The sequence below is a fragment of the Gasterosteus aculeatus genome, chromosome 9, assembly GCF_964276395.1.
Source record: "Gasterosteus aculeatus chromosome 9, fGasAcu3.hap1.1, whole genome shotgun sequence".
Classification (NCBI taxonomy): Eukaryota; Metazoa; Chordata; class Actinopteri; order Perciformes; family Gasterosteidae; genus Gasterosteus; species Gasterosteus aculeatus.
The window spans coordinates 5,236,275-5,255,274 of record NC_135696.1 but is presented as its reverse complement, the minus strand read 5'-3'; the positions used below and the strand labels follow the sequence as shown (position 1 = coordinate 5,255,274).

Sequence of the window (19,000 nt, the reverse complement as noted above, 5' to 3'; positions counted from 1 at the left end):
AGCTTCTAAATCCCAGAAACGAACACGAGCCTCCAAACACAGACAACCAAAACCAAGCAAGGAAGACAATGCATTTAGTTTGAAGCGACCGAGACGTCTCGGTTACAACGCCGACAGAGAGGATTGTTGCAGTGGTCACGGAGACAATGTTGGATCCAGATTGGCTTGGAGAGGCCAGTTCAAGTGCCCGAGGACAACTTGTTTATTTCCATGCGGCCAACGAGGCTGTGAGGTTGCAGGGCCGCACCGACATGCACATCTGTGGACACCCATGAGAGGTCCTGCTGTCTCCACGTCTTTCAGGGTGCTCAACAAAAGGCTTGACTGGCGAAATTTATTTTTACGTCTCAGATACATCAAGCTACTTTAGAGGTTACGATGCGGTTGTACTGCAACAGTTTCACTCATTAGCGTAAGCCACACTTTTCTTTAGAGAGGTGGACAGAAGCCGGACAAACGCAACAGGAGTACTTTACTCTCCTGTAACATCTCTTTGCTCTGACAGGAAGATCAGCTTCCTGAAGTTTTCCCAAAGCACTGTGGACCCATTGTGAAAAAAAGGTAGATACATTAAAATTGAAAAGGGTGAGAGGGAGAGTATGCATAATCCTTTTCTGGGAGGTGTTTTGAGGCCAATATTTACGCTCTGTTTCAGTGTGGCAAATTGGGAAGGATCAGTTTGAATGAGCTGACAGGATCATTACGTGCACAAGAGGGAGAGAGAGAAAGAGAGAGTTGAAACTGTCAAAAAATAAATAAACCATTGCCATTAAAATTGGACACATTGGTGGACGAAAGATAATTTCCTTTTTTTTCCCAACCAAATCCCCTGAGGACCAAAATCTTTTCAATGTGCTTTTGTGTAATTGGTGAACGTTAAACATCCCACTTTCCTTCTTTTCAACCTTCCATTCATTCGTACTCTTTTATCCACACACTGTCCTCCCCGCCATCTGTCTGTGGCACCTCCAGGTTCTCCTAATTAAATTACCATTTTATTAGTTCTCACTGTTGCCTGACACTACATTTACCCGCAAGGTTAATTAAGTTTGGACACCCTGCGCTCAACTGAAAATCAAACAGTCCTCGGTAGGACTATGTTAGGACTCCTCTACTTGCTGATTTGTTCTGTAACATCTTTCATTGAGTTTTAGAAAATACATCCAAAGACTCATTAGCAGCCTCATTAGCAGCTGTAGCGATCTCACGTATCTTCCTTGTTTGTTTCTTTCCCTCATGACTGAAAAGGATTTCATTGCACTCAGTGATTCAATTGAGTGTGTCCCTGCAAATTAATTGCACTGTGTAGTTTTGTTTATTAAATCGTTAACGGGCTCTGGCTCACAGAGTCTTTCAAACGTCACTCATAGATATGCAGTACCTCTAGTTTGGATTGGGCCTTCAATAAGACATTCCGTCCTTCAACAGTGTCACACACACGACCCTTGAAACATTGTAGAAACACTCACCCAGTGTGCATGAATATGTAGCTGAGGTATCTCCAGGCCTGTGTGCGTAGCTGTGGGTGGTAAGGCAAGGGGCTCTTCAGGAAAGACGGGCTGGATACCTGCAGGACCAAGCGGTCCAGCTGGAAGCCGTAGTACATGAACACGGCCACCTGGGAGAACACAGACGAGTAAACACAGCTAGTGTGATTTCGGGGGGAGTGGAATCAATACACGCGCCACAATAAGCACGATGAAATAGTGGGAAACAAACAGGTCATATCATCATCTACACTCACAATAATCGGGAAAAGTACATTTAAAGAATATGCTTTTGCGTTGTGTGGCTTGCAGGCAGTTGATACTCAAAAGCTCTGCAGCCTTTAACCTTTAAGCAGACGCGCTTTACAACACAGTTTAGGCTCATCCTCCACAGACCAATTACCTCAGCAATAGTAATAGCCAGGATGAGCCAGGGTGGGGGACAGTAGGTGTAGCTGTCAAAGTACCACTTGCGGTCAACCTCGCGGGGCAGCGTCTCGTAGGCGACGTGTCGGATCAGCCGTTGGGACAGCCCCAAACCCGCCTCGTCCCTGAGACTGCAGCCCTTCAGCTGCCGGCCCCCCTGCAGGATGGCCCTTCGGAAACTGTTGGAGCGCTTGTTGCTCATCTGGAGAAATGCGGAGGCCGGTTTGGGAGACAGAGGAGGCAGAGGAGGAGAGCCAGACAGGGAGAAAGAAGGCGGAGGGGAGCTTTAGGGAGGATTTAACATTAACAATCATCCAGTTTTATTAGACATGTGAACTTTAAAAGGTACTCCATTAAATATATGTACAAATAGATTCTCAACGCGTTCTGCATAGAGGCTACACACCCACACACTCATTACTCCAGCACCAGGATGGGCCCTTTCCCCCTCGCCATGGCAACAAAAGGCCAGTAGCATCACCTAGCAACCACCAAACCCCTGTCTTTGTCCCGCTCTTCTTTGAATAGTTTACTCCAAACGTGTGTATATAGGTTCATTTTTTATCATCATTCACAAAAGATCACACCAGTCGGTAATAGTTTTTTTTTCAAACCTGACAAAATTAATATTCTGCTCCCATTTCAAGAGGGTTGCCATCTATTTGATTTAGTCTGGCTTTTTTGAGAGCACGTGTGTCACATTTTGACACACACACACACACACAGCTCAGAAAGAGTGTCCTTGACATTTAGAGGCTGAGATAATGAAAATAAAGCAAGGGGTGAAAATGTACTCAGCATACAGTGAAATAACACCTGCTTCTGCATGCATCAACCACTATCTACAAACGCATGAACAACTGAACAGGCTCAAAGGGCACAAGTGACAGGTCCCCCTTGGCCTGCATGGGGATAATGAAGGGACTCCGAAAAACCACAATGTGACACAGAATCATCACAAAGAGGCACAAAAAAACTGCAAAGACAAACAAAATGCCGACTACAAGGAAACAAAACGCCACAAAATTGACAACTACAAAAGAACCACAGCTAAGTCAGGGCTTTTCTGTTTCAAATCTTTTTTTACTATCAGATCGTATTTTTTCTCTTTCAAATCTTTTGACAGTTTAACAGACACACAGCCTTTTTAATAGACACTAGAAAATGATCCCAGATATTATGATTATACCATAGTGGCATACATGAAGGGAGAGGATTTATTAATGTAGGGATTTTGCCATAGCTGGAAATTAAGCATAGAGCATCAACTAGCGTAATGCTATTCGACCAGCTCAAGGTCAGTGTCAGCACAATCTCCAGCTTTGTCAAAATCCCTTCATAAATAACACACACTGCGCTGCATTCACAGTGGCAGAGAGTGGTGGAGATTCAAGTGTGGTTATTGAACGGTACAATGGGCTGGATTCTGCTCCACAGCCACATCTGTCTGTCTAAAATGCTGCCACTTAATCATTCAACCCTGTTAGATATTAGTGTATTTTCTTGTCAAATTCACATGAAATGAACTAATTAATGGAAAGAAGGAAGGAAAAACACCACGAAAATGTAACAATGGGTTCCGCCGTGGTGGGTGATGCACCTGTAAGAGGCATATGCTCAGGATATATGAGTGCAGCTGTAAGCTTCATCCCACTGTGGCTAAAACAGAGTGATTCAACCTGTTTGTTAATATTTAAGGAAGTATATACTGTGTAGTATACGGAGTTTGTCCTAATACATAACAGAGCCAGCTTCTACCAACAACAGACGCGATGCATTCTGCATGACAGAGAGCCAGAAAGAAGAAAGAGCCCAGGAAGAAGGTAAGGAGAGGGAGTGAGCCGTGATATGAACGCTGACTGTGACAAAGCAGCCAGCAGGCAATTACTGACTATCGCATTGATGGAAGAGCCACGCTGCTAAGGGGAGACGGCAACAAACAAAGCCCTCACAGGTTGTCTCCGTCTGTCCTCGACTCCTTCTCCGCTTCTATTCCCCTTCCTTCCTTCCTTCCTTAGAGATGCACGTGCAGAAAAAACAGGCAGTGACAATGAGCGTGCTGGAAGAATTATAACTCTCTCTGAAGCTCCTAAATTGCCTTCGACTCCTTTGATCCTTAGAGACCATTAACGCGTGTCCCTTAGAAGGTCCGTATTTTGTGTTTACATACCCTACATTCCTTGAGCTATTCTGCTCACACGTAGAAGCTCGTCACACCAGTGTTGGTTCACATTGTAGAACATTTAGCCTGAAACCCGAAAACATTTGATGATGTAAAAAAAAGAGAATTCACATGTGTCCTCAGATTTTAGAGGCTGAAACCAGAAAGTCGTGGTTACTGACAGCTTCACCTATTCACAAATGATCAAAGCAGCCGTACACTGACTTTCTGAATTATTTCACCTCTCAGTACATTATTTAAAGCCATTCTGTTGTCATTAAATGTTTCAAATGTTCCATTGCTCAGCATCCCAAATATTCTTTACAATGATTTGAAAAATCAAAAAAAGAGCAACTAATCGTCACATGTGAGTAACTGGAACATAAATAAATATTGCATATTTTTGCCTGATAATTGATTAATTACAAACTAAAACTAAAAACTGTAACCGCTCTTCCCCATTCATTGCACAGCGTAATTTAATAAGAATAATCATGAATACGTCACCCTACTCCCCCTCCCTTGTGTTTACCCCCTTTGCGGCTGCCTTCTGTGAATACATGAACCAGTGAGGGGGTCAACACAATAGAACACACAGATGCCGGCACCCCATTCCTCTCCGTCCCAACTTCAGCTGCATGACCCACAGCCGGTCACAGGGCATGAATGCACCAGTAGGAAACCTACAGCAGAAAGCCTCCATTGACATGTTTCCAAGCTTCCTACAGTGCTCCTCCCTCTCTCACTGTATCAGACAATACGCCGCTCTGAGGAGCAAGAGAGAGACGGGGAGATGAACAAACTCCCTATGCTCTCTAACAACGCGAGGACCCCTCACGGCCACCCGGTGGGAGTGGTAATCTGTTGCCACTCCCACTGCGATCCCACTCCACACCTTCCCGGGTCAGCAGCTCGGCCTCCCACGAGGAGCAGCAGCGAGACGGTGGAGAACAGAAAATTAGAAGGTTATGAGGCAGCAGCACTGCTGGAGATGCGTGAGTGAGCCAGTGGAAAAAACGGCAGCCGGCTGCAGTTAGAAGGTGAAACTGAAAGTGGAGCAAGGTGAGCGCTGAGAGGAGAATTTATTGCCAGACTCAAAATTGTTTCCTATGAGGAAGACTCGCCACTTACCTGCTGAGCTGATATACGGCTTTTAGACGTGGAAATGAACAAAACTGACAGCAATAATGCATGCCTCTTAAAGTTAAAGTTTGTATTTATTACATGCAAACATTTAGAGGCAAAACGATCAAGTGTTTTATGATAATGGGAGGTACATATATCAGTTGACTATGAAAACCACAGCATGCAAAAACATTTAAATTAAAATAAATTAAGGACAGAGGCGCCAACAAACGATTGAGTTTCACTGGAGACGGATATCAGCGAGCCCAGAAAGGATGAAACATCTCACCAGGTTGACAAAGTCTTGGTAGCAGATCTTCCCGTCGGCGTTGCCGTCGGCGAGGGCCAACAGGACTTCTAGTTTGTGGGGGTCGAGCTCGGAGCCGTAGGTCGCCAGCAGGTCCCTGAACCGCTCCGTACTGATGAAGCCCGAACTATCAGGGTCATACTGCGAATAGACACAAACACGGACCATGTGAATAGAATAGACTGAAATAATCTATCGATTACGTGCATTGAATCAAATAAGCACCAGATTCAAATGAACATGTGAGAAGTTAATGAGCAGGCAAAATCCCCCCAGAGCCCATTTGTCTGTGCAGCCAAACATTAAAGGGCCAAATCCATCGGCAGTGGTTTAGTCACAGTTTGAGCATCTTATAAATGAGCCCTAATTGCTCCGAAAAGGTCCAACTGTCGAGACGCGGCAGTAACTTTTAACAGCTTTGGGTTTTACTTTGAAATGACCACATTTGACCACAAAGCCTTAAATACAGCCAGAAAAGAGTTAGGCATTTAAATGTGTCTGAAAAAACACCAAATATTCTGACAAAACCAGAGCTAGAGATCCCGAAAGCCTCCCGAGCAGCAATCATCAAGCACTCAATGGGAAAAGAGCTGTGCACTTTCCTCTGGCTTCGTCACCCCACATCTTGGTCGCACACATTCTTTTCTTTCCTTAGCAGTTAACATCTTCGGGCTTCAAATGTTAAGTGACAATTTGGACTGAATGTGCCACTTGAAAATACACAAATCTAAAAATCCTTGTGTTTCGTGTTGTAGACTATCTCTAAGCAGCTTCCAGGACAATGAGCAAGGACACTTATTATACTCCTACTCCCTTTCAAATGGAACAGACAGACAGCAATTCTACCTGGAATCCTAAAAATCCAGTTGCTCTTGATCATCAAAAACAGGGATAAAAAAATATATTAAAAAGCAGCTTTGACAGTATTAGTCCGTTTTAACTGAGGCCAAACTGGCCTGGGATACAGATCAAGGACTTGAGCGTCTGATTTGAATGTCAGCTTGTTAGTGGATGCATGCATAAGACAGCTGCTACCTCTCTATAAGCGTTGTGTGTGCGAGTGTGTGTGTGTGTGTGGCTGTGCGTCCTTGTATCTGTATATTTGCAAATGTGCTAGTGTATCCAAGCCCAAGTGCATAAATAAAGTGCATTCATGCATAAAGATGTGACATTTAGACATTATGAGCCGCCTGCCAGATTCCAACACCCCTGAACCAGAAAGAGTGTGTGCGTGTACGTGTGTGAGAGTGTACGTGTGTTTGCCGTACGCCGTTGTTGGCCGACTGAGTAAAGCCAGGCTGGCAGCTCCACCAAATGACCACGGGGAGAAGAGCTTTTGGCTCTGATTCATGTTGTTTTTTTCTCCATGTTACCTAACAGTGATGAGAGATTATTTTTAGCCGTTAAGGCTGCAGTAGTCAAAATAACTTTCACTTAATGTACCGTAAAAAATGTGATTTGTGGTGTATGATATAGGATTTCCTTCCAATAAGCGTCCCTGTTTCTGTGTGCCAGGCGAGCTGATGCTATAGTTGTGCTATAGTAGGAAAGTGTAGAAATATGGCAAAGAATAACTCCAGATGTAAGATCACACACCCACACAGAGGTGAATGTCAGTCTGTTCTCTTGAAGGAGGCCTCCACCTTTACCCCCATCACACCTGTTGCAGGCAGTGAGTGCAAGAAGGCATCACAAGAACGAGAGGAGGAAAAGGGCTGCACCCTACCACAATGACACAGTTGAGAACTTCAAGTTCTATTGCAAAAATGGATATTTTTGGTGAAAACAATAATTGGTAGATGACAATAATACAAATGAAAAGCTGTGAGAGATGTTGTGTGTGTTTGGCATGTTTTACCACCAACAGCTCAGAGCAGTATTTCCCAAACTGTTTCTTTTTGTGGATCCACATAAAAATGTGTCGACCCAATTCACGACAAGTCCTTACTTTAGACCAAATTTGTGAGTAAAACGACGTTCCTGATCTTGTAAGACCCCCCGACTGAAAAACGATGGGGTCGTTCCTTGTTTGTTTGCCTTATATCAGCTTGAAAAAGTAATACGGTTATTTAGAGGAGACAAACGTTAAATACTTCATAAATAAGACCAAATAAATGCATATAGGTGGAGATGACAAAATCTGTTTTTTTCCTCTCATCAGCATAACAAACCGAATGTTATAAACAGGTTAAAACTTTCAGACCGTGCAGTGCAGATACAAACATGCAAATCTAGAGGCACGCATGGTGAGGAACATTAAACTAAGGAGGTAAAGTATATTCATTCACTTTAAATCTTTTTCTGCTTTATACCTTACAATGACAGATTTGCTCGATTGCATCCTTATTATGTGACAATTTACTTAGGCAGTGTGAAGAACCTCTTATTCTGGTGCCATCTGATGTTTGCATTTTGTGTATTCTTGTGTGTTTGGATGAGAAAAGGCAACTCGGGGGGGTCACAAGTGTAACCTTACCAGAGATGAGCTGTTCAGCTATAACTACCGGTTTCAATGTGCACCATCTGCCACATGGAATCCACCAGAAGAAGAGGAGGAGGAAGGAGGTGTGGCATAAATCATTTGTACAACCCTGTTAAACTAGACAGTAATCCCACAATGACTCCGCAATTTTCCGGTGCTGTTACGGTTATGGAAAGGCATACAAACAACAACTCCCTAATGGGGTAAAACTAGCACGGCTGAGCCAAACATACACAGCACCTCCTTCCAACAAGTCAATCTCTTTCACACACACACGGTGCATTAACACTAATACGGGGGCTCCCTCAGAAGCAAACATTAACGGTTCAATAAATGTGCCAGCGATCTTTTTTTCCTGTCACTACCGGAGGCAGGCAGCCATGCGTCCGTTTCCAGGAATACTCCCAGGCTCCCTTTCTCCCCCCCCGGGCTTCATAGTTGGGGGAGCACAGTGTGAAGTCAACAGGCCGGTGTGACGACTCGAAGAGACGGTGAAGATGAACTTCCTGTTTTATTTTTGTAACCACGGCACTTCCTGTATCTAGTTTCCCCCCACAGCTGAGTTTAGTTTGCAATCACCCCCACCTGTATTTAAGCCTTAGTTCCCCACTTGTCTGTGTCAGGTTATCTTTTGTGTTTCCTAGAGGTGTATGTTTGTAGTTAGAAGTCCCCAGTGCTGTTTTTGGTAAACTTGTTTTTTTACTTCGTTGCCAGGCTCTCTTCCTTTTTTTGTTTCTTCAAGAGCGTGTGGATTCCGCCTTCGCCTGTGCACCCTTTTGTCTTGCATTAGTTTATTTTTCTAGTAAAGGATTTCAAACCTGCAAAGAACCTTCTGTGCCTTATTGCTCTGCACCTGAGTCGAATTCATGACCCCTCACAGCCGGCTTCTGGGGTGCAGCAGGCGGAGGGGCACACAGTCAACAATGGGCCTCCCATGGCAATTTCATGCAAGGTCCAATCCATTCGCTCCAATTAGGGTTTGTTTCTCTCTGATGCAACTGGAGGTCCGTGCAGAGGAGGACATTTTATGATACAGGAACAACTCGCCATCCGAGATTACGCAAGATCACAAAAAACTCAACATTTAAACGTGTCAGGATTTAGGACAAATCTCAGACGGTTCGTTTTTTCTGATAATCGGCTGCCGAAAAAAAAGTTAATTCATTCTCAACGATAACTGAGATTACCAGCAAATACTTATGATTCTGAGCTGGAACTAGTAAATTATTACTATAAAAAAATACTCTTAAAGTTAAATCGATTAATGCTTACATTTTTACTCAATCGTATTGCCTTTTTTCATTACAGTAATGTAATAATTAATTCGTGCAGGATTGCTGGGAATGCAGTTCTTAAATACTAAATAGTGTATCAAAACACACTGAACTTTTTAAATAAGCACATTTTCTATTTTCTTTACCATGGTATTGTATCCGCTCCATTAGGCTGGTTTTGCAAACAGCAAAAGGCGCATGATGCAAATCCCTTAGATTAACAAAAGCACAAACACACACACACACACACACACACACACACACAAATCCTAATGCAGACGACTACCACACAACATTCCCTGCCAATGAGCTTTGGTATTGAGGCCATGGTGTCAGTGGGGAACAACCGGGGGGGGGGTAGGAGTAGTAGGAGGGTTGGTCTGGGCGGTGGTGGGGAGGGAGGGGGGGGAACATTGCACACAATGCAAGGCTTTTTGTCTTTTTCATAAATCTGAATATTAAGTGGAGGTTTGTGAGGGTCAGGGAGTTTGTTCTGACTACTGTAGTTAGCACAAAAGCCTGGAGAAATTCTGGGCCAACATTAAATATACAAAAGACTAAAGTAAAAAAATATACTCAAAATAACTTAAATTTGAATAAATATAGCCGGTGGGGTGAAAGACTGAGCAATCGCAAGATCTTTTTAAAAAGTAGGTGGATATCACTGTTTCTAATCATTTTTTCTCATCTTGCCCATATATATGTACATATACATTCATGAATGTACTGTAAAAAAATCTCACTTATCTTATTGTTGAACTGTTTCCATTAATAAATTCAAATTAACTAAAAAAAAAAAAAAAGTACAGCTATAGATGTCCTCTGCTGTGCCTACGGGGTTGGGTACATTATGTTTTTTGAAGTTATTTGAGATTCTCCAATCAACTTTTCCAATACAATAACATTTGCCCAAAACCATCCGGGTGTTTTGAGCTGCAGTTGAGCTGCTCGTGAAAGAGAAGAGGAAAATGTGGGGTGTGAATGAAGACTAGTCGAGGGTCATTTAAGCCAGTGAGACAGAGAGTAACTCAATCCTGTACGGGTTTACTAACAGAAAGCTGGCGGGCGCTCTCAGATCCTCTTACAACTACACGCACAGCAAAACATGTACTCAAGGGCTGATGCAGTGACTGACGGCGCTGCAGCAATCGGCCAGCAGTGGAGGACAACGCTTTATTCTTCAAAACCGGTCCAAAAAAAGAATTTCCCCTCTATATTTGTCCTTCTTCAAAGTAATCATTTTGTTATTGTGAAACAAAATGAAAGAGCAAAGAAATATCAGCAGCTACATTGCTGACGATAAACAAATTAATGCGGCGTCGGCAGAAAGCCCGACCCACCCGGGGAGCTGTGGGGCAGACAGCTCAAAGTGTACCATGTCATCCAAAGCTGTTGGCTTTGAACTGGTATGAAGACCTTTGCTGAGATTCATCCTGTCACTCACACTTTGCAGAAATGCTTTGAAACAAACTGACAGGGGAGCAAATTCTTCCCTACATGCCCTTAAAGTATTTTAATTAGACACAGGAAAGTAACACAACCAAGCGTAACAAAGTCAGCGCCGTAACACGTGGGACCTGTCTCAGAAGAAATGGACACGCTACCTGAAATGCAACACATGGCTGCTGCCCGAGGCATTAGCAGAGGCTGTTCGTCGCATGATCATAACATCCTCCGGGCTGATGCCGCCATCAGCATGGCAAGGCTGCACACTTACACACACTCCGTTACAGCAGGTGGAATGGAAACACACTCACCTTCTCTTACCTAATCTTTTCAGACCGTGCCCTTAGAGGGGTTTGCCTGTGACATCTTTCTCACCTCTATAGCTCACACACACACACACCCACACAGACACACACAGACGATTTTTGTTACATTATCTGACACAGCTGAGGGAAGACGGGAGACGCTGTGTGGTTTTGGGGCTTTTCGGCGGCCCCCGGTGGAGGGCCCCCCCGATCTGGTCTCATTTGAAAGACTCGTTCAGGTTGAGCAGCCGACAGCATGTCGGCAGGCGGAGGCTCTGAGTGGCGGTGATGGAGAGGTGAAAGGTCAAACAGACTGAAGGCTGACACACAGTCATTACAGTCATGGGTGAGAATCGTCACTCCAGTGAGGGGGGTTTGTGTGATGTTGGTTTAAGTGGCCGTGTGAATTTATAAATGACTCTATAACTCATAAATAACTCACATCTTCTCTATTGACATCTTTCAGTTCATCCACCACTTTTGGACGTGCATCATCAACAACTATTTGAGGGATTGCCATGATAGTTTGTATAAACATCCATTGTCCTCACAGGTTATATACAAATGGACCCTTCTGACCAAGAGACTTTTATTTTTTTTATTCTTTTTTATTTAAACATCTCTCCGACTATTGGATGGATTGAAGACCGTTGTTCTACAGGTATCTGTAGGACGTTTTTTCTGAACGTAATGAGAGAACAAAGCTAATGGCATTCCCTTAAGCCTGGGCTTTAGTGTGATGGTAAGTGATGATAAGCACAGTTTAGCATTCACTTTCACAAATTCAACACGTCAGATTTTAGCATCAACGCAATAATTCCCTCGGCCATCAAGCAAACACCCAGTTGAAGTATGATCCAGATAACGTACAGATAACCCTTCTATTAAGAGCAACTTGTCTTCACTGAGCGGGATGTGGAGCCTTGCACACACGGATGGACACATAAAGCGGCGGTGCGCTCACAGAGGTCCGTCTGACATGAGCAAGTCCAATCTCTAGTCTGTGTCTGACATGACAGCTCCCGGCTCGGCGGGCGCTGATGCTGGGGGGGTACCAGCCAGCAGCCAGTAGGTCGTTTCATTGTTCTCTGACAGAGACAGAATTCAGAGTTACTCACACAAGAGCGGTACTGTTCAGAGGAGGAGAAGCGAAGAAGCGGGAATGTTGCAGCATCTAACAAAACAAGCTCGGGGGAAGAATTGTTCCACGAGTTGCGTTGGATGCGCGTTCTATTAAATCTCAGAGGAACCCCTCCTTCTGTGATGACAAAAAAACAATCAGCTCAAGTTGACCGTGTTACACGGAGACTCTTTTCAGTCCGGCTCTCGCTTAGACTATCCTTCCATTTTGCAATTTCATCATCATCAAAGCATTGGAATTGAATTTGCCTGCATGTCACCCGCGAACCAATTCCCTTCAGATGGGCCGATCCAATACCTCCGCGCTGCTCGCAGTCAGGGTTCACCTCAGACCGCAGCGGTGCAGCGGGAACGGATGAGCCGTCGAGGTTCCACACCATTAATTACCCAGGCAACACCTCTCCCGGGGCGGAGGATTCTGCAGGAAAAGGTCAGCCGTCTGGCTCGCATTAAGACCAGCTCACCATGCATGTCACGGCCCCCCCGCTGGCCCAACAAGTGCTCTGCCCACGTCAGACTTTAGACACATGACTAATGCCTGCGCCAGACTACTAATAGCCCCCAAAATGCCACAGCAGTGCCTGTGAATGCCGCCAAAAACATCACCAAGACACTGAGGCTGGATTCTTATTGTCAAAGTGGACTCGGTTTCCCTAAACACGGTTTCCCTTTTCCCAATGAATTCTCCTAACCGTCTTACCTTGACCCCGTGACATTTTCCACAGAGGTCAAGGAATAGTGGTTGGGAATGGACGTGGCCACCGACAAGTAAGGAAAGAGAAGTACATCAAGGACAGAAAAGGAGTAAAGGATTCAAAACCACAGAAAATAGGAGAAGCAATAGATTTAACTGTAGTTTGGCAGTTCAATTGATACTCGTTCTTGTTCTTGCTTTATCTTTATCAATACAGGCCGGGTTTAATCTCACAGTCATGCTGCGTCATATTGTCTGTTGGAGTTATAATTGACAGATAGTTTATTCAATCGTCTGCAGAGTAAAAGTAAGCAAATGAAAAAGGGAAAAAAGACTGCGGTGATGCAATATCGTTATTTATTTTCAATTGCATAGAAATTACCGCTGAAAATGAGTGCTGGACTACGTTTACTAATTTAATACATTAACTTCCACTCTAAGAGCATTTGGGGAAGTTGGAAAGATTATCAGGTAATTCAAGTGTTTGGGGAATACCAACATCCTACTTTGGAGAAATTGAGTAATGATATTACATTACATTACATTACATTACGTGTCATTTAGCAGACGCTTTTATCCAAAGCGACTTACATTACACTTTAAACCCACGGCTTTTTTCACATTTTTGCCCGGGGAGCAATTAGGGGTTAGGTGTCTTGCTCAGGGACACTTCGACATGGAACAAGGGGCAGCCTGGAATCGAACCACCAACCTTGTGCTTCCCAGCACACCTTCTCTAACCCCTGCGCCACGACGACCCCATATGCGTAGCTTAATCTCAAAGACTCTGGGCAGTTTCTGTGTGAGCATAAAAACACACTAATTGGTGGTGGAACTGGCCGCAATTCAAACAGGCACAAGCTAAAATATGTCCTATGGCTCCGGCAACGGCCAGCGATCGTCTCTGCAACAAGATAGCATAATGATGCATGGAGTGTGTGCTTTAACAGTATCTAAAGAAATACCCAGACCGTGCCCAAATAAAATCAGCATAGCTGGCTGGACAGAAATAAACCACAGTTGCTGGCAGGTGAAATTGCTGCGTTTGATAGGATTACCTTCCGCTGCCGAGTCGATTAAGAAACAATCTGACGAAGCATACATCAGCAAGATCAACAAGCTGAGAGAGGGCCCCGCTTGTCCCAGCGCAGCACTCTGTTATAACCCACTTTCATTACAGCACCTCCACAGTTTCTCACCCTCTCTCCTTTCTCTCCATCGTTACTCATGTTTGTTTATGAGGAGTACACCCCCCACCTCCCGACCTCCTCAGGGAAAACTCCAGTGAAAGACCGGGGGTACAAGTGTTGCAAAGACTGCACACTTGAAGTTGTTATTTTCCCGGCTTATTGTGCGAGGAGATAATTATTGTAGGGCGCAGACTGAATGCACTCTGCTTTGAAGTGTGAGGAGACAGAGGAAGGGAGACAAAAGAGGGGAATAAGGCCAAGCAGCCGATAATTGTGAAGTGTTGTTTGTCATTTTTAAATAGAAAGCAGTTGGTAAGGGGTTTCACACTCATATTGATTATTTTTTGTGTTTTGGAAATGAGAGGAAAGCTACGTGAATACATGAAGAGAGAAGCATTTAAACTCAGACGCTTAAGTTCTCTCTGCAAGCAGTTGCTGCTATCCAGACCTGCAAATTATTCCAAGTCACATATCAGTCCAAAAATAATTGAAATTTCAAGTGAACGGCATCACTGGTTGAGCTATATTCCCTCAGATTAGATTCATCAGCAGGTACAGAGAGAAGTGTCTGCAGGTCCTTCTGGCCACTCTTCCTCCATTCTCTTCCTCTACTGTCTTTATTTTGCTCATCCTTCTTTTCCCGCCTGCATCTTTTATGTTTTAATCAACCCTTTTCTCCCCTGCTCTCCTGTCCTCTGCAATGGGAAATGCACATGGTCTGCCTCAAGCAATCACATTCTCTTGCATTTGTACATTTCCTCCAACTCTCACCAATAGAACCAATAACTGAGTACACACAGCCGATATTCATGGACAAAATTATTCTTCAGACGATGCACTTTGATGCTTTTCTACATGCAAAATAAACTTTTTATTTTAGCGACAGTGATTTACTGCAAAATAAGATAGCAGGGAAGAGCAGATCTTGCAGATCTACACTGCAGTGAAGGTGAATTCAGTCACAGATTTAAAGCAATCATTGTATGAATAATACGCACGCCAGATTTCCATATGGTTCATTCGTTAGATTTCTGTTGCTAAAGTCACCTGAAATTTCTCTTTCACTCAGAATAACTAGAATTGGCCTTCTATCACAGTAAAGGTGTTTCACGGCGGATGGATGACTGACTGGCCTTATCAACGGAGCGTTGGGTCACCTGCCTGCTTGACAGATTAGAAGCCCTTATACATCTCTCACACACACACACACACGCACACACACGCAGTCATCTGACACTGCCGCAAATTAGCACGGACCATCACGTCTCCTTGCCAACTGGCCTGTAACCAGGCAACGTTGGTCGGTGTGAAGATGTCTTAAGTGGGTGCATGCGCATCTAGAGCGTACACAAAGACGGGGATTGACATGTGCATAGGTGTCAGACAGCAAGGTATTACTTTTCAATCCCTTGGCGTCTGATCCCTTACAGTGCTGAACCTGAAGCATTAGTACACAGCACATGAGCACACACGCAGACACACACAGTTATATACCAAGACAGAAGCAGCTTTACAGTTTTGTTAGCATACTCTGATCCAACAGGTAGTTACATCCAAACCACAGGAGCTGCTTCACCTTTAGCAGACACCGTCCGCTACCGTCCCATGTCACCTTGATCATTGATGGAAATCTCAACAGAACTGGGGGCTTTTAATAAGGTTAAAAGCCTTCAAGACACCATCCACTTCAGACCACATAAATTAAACCTCGGATTGGCCAGACATCAGAAAAATAGATCTCAGATCATTTAAGACCTGAGCATGGCGGGCAATCCAAGCGAGATGATGTTCAGTGTCTCATTCCCTCAAAGCTGCAAGTAAAATCAAAGCAGCCAGTTGAAGTCATTTCAAGTTTACTCTTCCTCTTTCTTCGTCATTGAAACTTAGGGTTTGAATGGTGCCTGCGGAGCTGGTTTGTGCTTTAACTTGTGTTCAGCAAACCTCAAGCAATATTAGTTTCTGCTGAGTGGGTGAAATGTAAAACCTTTCCTTTCCCCGCCACCAGGCCTGCCCATTGTTGTGAATAATGCTGCCGTCATCTTCATCATCGTCACTAATTAAGGTTGAATAATGAAATAGAACATAAAAAGCAGCAGAAAACTATGTTACTCAACATCTTGAAGACCCGAGTACTTCATGGTGCAGCTTAATATAAATGTAGTGTTTCCAGGCAACGGTGTATCAATACGTTTGATCAGCCTGCAGCTCGTTCTGCCTCCGCCCCTCCGACACCTTGGCTAATTCCCATCGTGTGGCAGCAGCTCACACCACAGACTGCCACTCAGTGTGTTTACATGATGGTATAATTCGAATCTTTGCTTAGTCGGACTATGCTATCTTTCGGGGGGTGCTATTATCCCAATATACATGGCAGTGAATAAATCGAATCATTGGACGAAAGCATGTCATATCCGATACAATAGGTGGCGCTGTTTTCATTACAACTAGTTGTGATACAGCCATTTCCGCTTGACCGCTTCACCACTACCAACAACAAACAAACAACAACATCAACACTATGAGAAAGATGGCGAACGGAGAGCAAGGTGAAGCTACATCCCTCTACTATCTTTGCATGATGTTAATACATTACATGCTATTTAGACCTTCAACTCGCATATAAAGAAGACTTCAAGGACTGCCTATTTTCATCTACGTAACATATCAAAAATCAGGAACTTCCTGTCTCAAAGTGATGCAGAAAAATTAGTTCATGCGTTTGTCACTTCCAGACTGGACTACTGTAATTCTTTGTTATCAGGCTGCTCTTGTAAATCTCTTAAGCCTCTCCAGTTGATTCAGAATGCTGCAGCACGTGTATGAACAAGAACTAAGAAAAGGGATCATATCACTCCTGTATTAACTTCTCTGCACTGGCTCCCTGTTAAATCAAGAATAGATTTTAAGGTACTTCTCCTCACCTACAAGGCACTTGCTGGTGAGGCACCGTCGTATCTTAAAGAGCTTGTAACACCTTATTGCCCTACAAGGCAGCTGCGCTCCATAGATGCTGGGTTACTTGTTGTTCCTATGGTTTTAAAAAGTAGGCTGGGGGCCAGAGCCTTCAGTTATCAAGCTCCTCTTTTGTGGAACCAGGTTCCACTTTCAGTCCGGGGGGCAGATTCGGTCAGCTCTTTTAAAGTAAAACTTAAAACGTTCCTCTTTGATTCTGCCTATAGTTAGGGCTGGCTCAGGTTAGTCCGGACCAGCCCTTAGTTAAGCTGCTATAGGCTTAGAATGCCGGGGGAATTCTTAGGACACACCAAGCTCCTCTCTCACGCTCTCGTTCTACCATAATTCAAGTTTTATTAATGCACATGACTAATTCAGCTACTTTCCGGGAGTTTTTTTTGTGCTTTCTCCCCTATCAGGTCTCCGTAGATCGTAGTTCCTTCGGGACCCTGGTCCTGACACCTACCGTGGCCATGCTGACGCCTGCTGCTGCCATCATCATCATCATCATTATTTTAGATATTAATCATATTACTGTACTCATAAACCGACATTACCCTCTCCTAAAGTCTCTGTGCTCTCCCTCCCCACAGGCTTCTGTAGATGGTGGTTCTATCTGATGGTGGTTGCCCCTGCAGTGGTCCTGCTGTGCGCCTGGCTTACTACTCACTATTACTTGAATCATTTCTGTCATAGGAATTGCATGTATTATACATTGTTCATTCTGTACACATGGCATCCATTGTAGTCTCTCCATCCCGGGAGTGCAATCCCTCCTCTGACGTTCTCCCTAAGGTTTCTTCCCTTTTTTCCCTCTTGGAAGGGTTTTTTCATTTTTTGGGGAGTTTTTCCTGTGCCGATGGTGGGTTTCGGGGCAGAGGATGTTGTATGTGTACAGACTGTAAAGCCCTCTGAGGCAAATTTGTAATTTGCAATTATGGGCTATACAAAATAAAATTAATTGAATTGAATTGAATTTAGCGGACGCTTTTATCCAAAGCGACGTACAATAAGTGCATTCAACCATAGGGTACAAACTCAGGAGCACAAGATAGGAGCACAGCGAATGGCGCTATTGGCTGATTTGATAACAGAGAGAAGACGCCGTCGGGATTTCAAGCATGCGCAAAGACGCAAAGTCCAGTTCCTTATCCGATTCACCGTTACATGCCGCAATAGTCAAACTATCAACTGGATCGGATCGAGTTATCCACGGGTGTTAATCGGATCGTAGTCGGACAAAGGTGTTTACATGAAACGGATAATGAGATTTCAGTCCGACTAAGCCAGTTATTCGAATCCATATAACCACGCTGACTGACTCCAGTGCCTGTTCACCATCTCTGCCTCAACCCTTAACCCTCAGTGTGAATAGGTCAACATGTGTTATCTGACCTGGTCAGACACTATTCAAAACAGGTACACAAAAGTGACCAAAGCACATTCCTTTGCTGCACTATAGAAAAATCTCTCTTTTTAAAAACGGGAAATTGCCCTAGACCTTCATGTCCTGTGGAATAACATCTGCAGAGGTTTGAGTGCAGCTGGTTTGAGTGCAGCTGGTTTCTTCAGAAATACCCCATGTCTGCTGCTGTATGTCTGTGTAATTCAAAGTTATCCCCTTGAACACGAATTCTAGGACCTCAGATAGAATTGGAAAAAGCACAATTCTAAAGCCAGAAGTCTAAAGGAAGCTGAGAGGACGAAACAGAGGGTAAAAACGATCCGCATTAGTGTGGACGCGGTTTGGCGGCAAGATGCAGCAAAACAGAGCGATAGTTTAAAAGCTGGGGGGAGAGTCTAAATGAGAGAGATCGAGCTGCATTGCCCCCCCAGCTGCCTCCAGAAGCAGAGGGGATCGCAGCAGAAGCGTCCGAGCGGCCCTCAGCAGACTCCAGCGTGTGCTTGGATAAACACTTAACCCCCTGCCGCTGCTTGTGAAAGCATTCACACTGGAGCGAGGCATTTATAAAGAGACACAACAAACACAGAGACAATAACGCACACAAAT

General features: G+C 44.2%; 1 protein-coding gene across 3 annotated transcripts in view; it reads right to left on the bottom strand.

The window, feature by feature from the left end:
- Positions 1–19,000, bottom strand: part of rhbdl3 (rhomboid, veinlet-like 3 (Drosophila)) — a 41,343-nt gene that overhangs the window by 8,198 nt on the left and 14,145 nt on the right. For all 3 annotated transcript variants that reach the window (XM_040187262.2, XM_078080261.1, XM_040187263.2), the window contains 3 exons: positions 5,489–5,647; positions 1,891–2,115; positions 1,470–1,618 (listed from right to left, as the gene is read on the bottom strand). In XM_040187262.2, the coding sequence (XP_040043196.1) occupies positions 1,470–1,618; positions 1,891–2,115; positions 5,489–5,647 (533 nt within the window). The remainder of the gene's footprint in view (positions 1–1,469; positions 1,619–1,890; positions 2,116–5,488; positions 5,648–19,000) is intronic.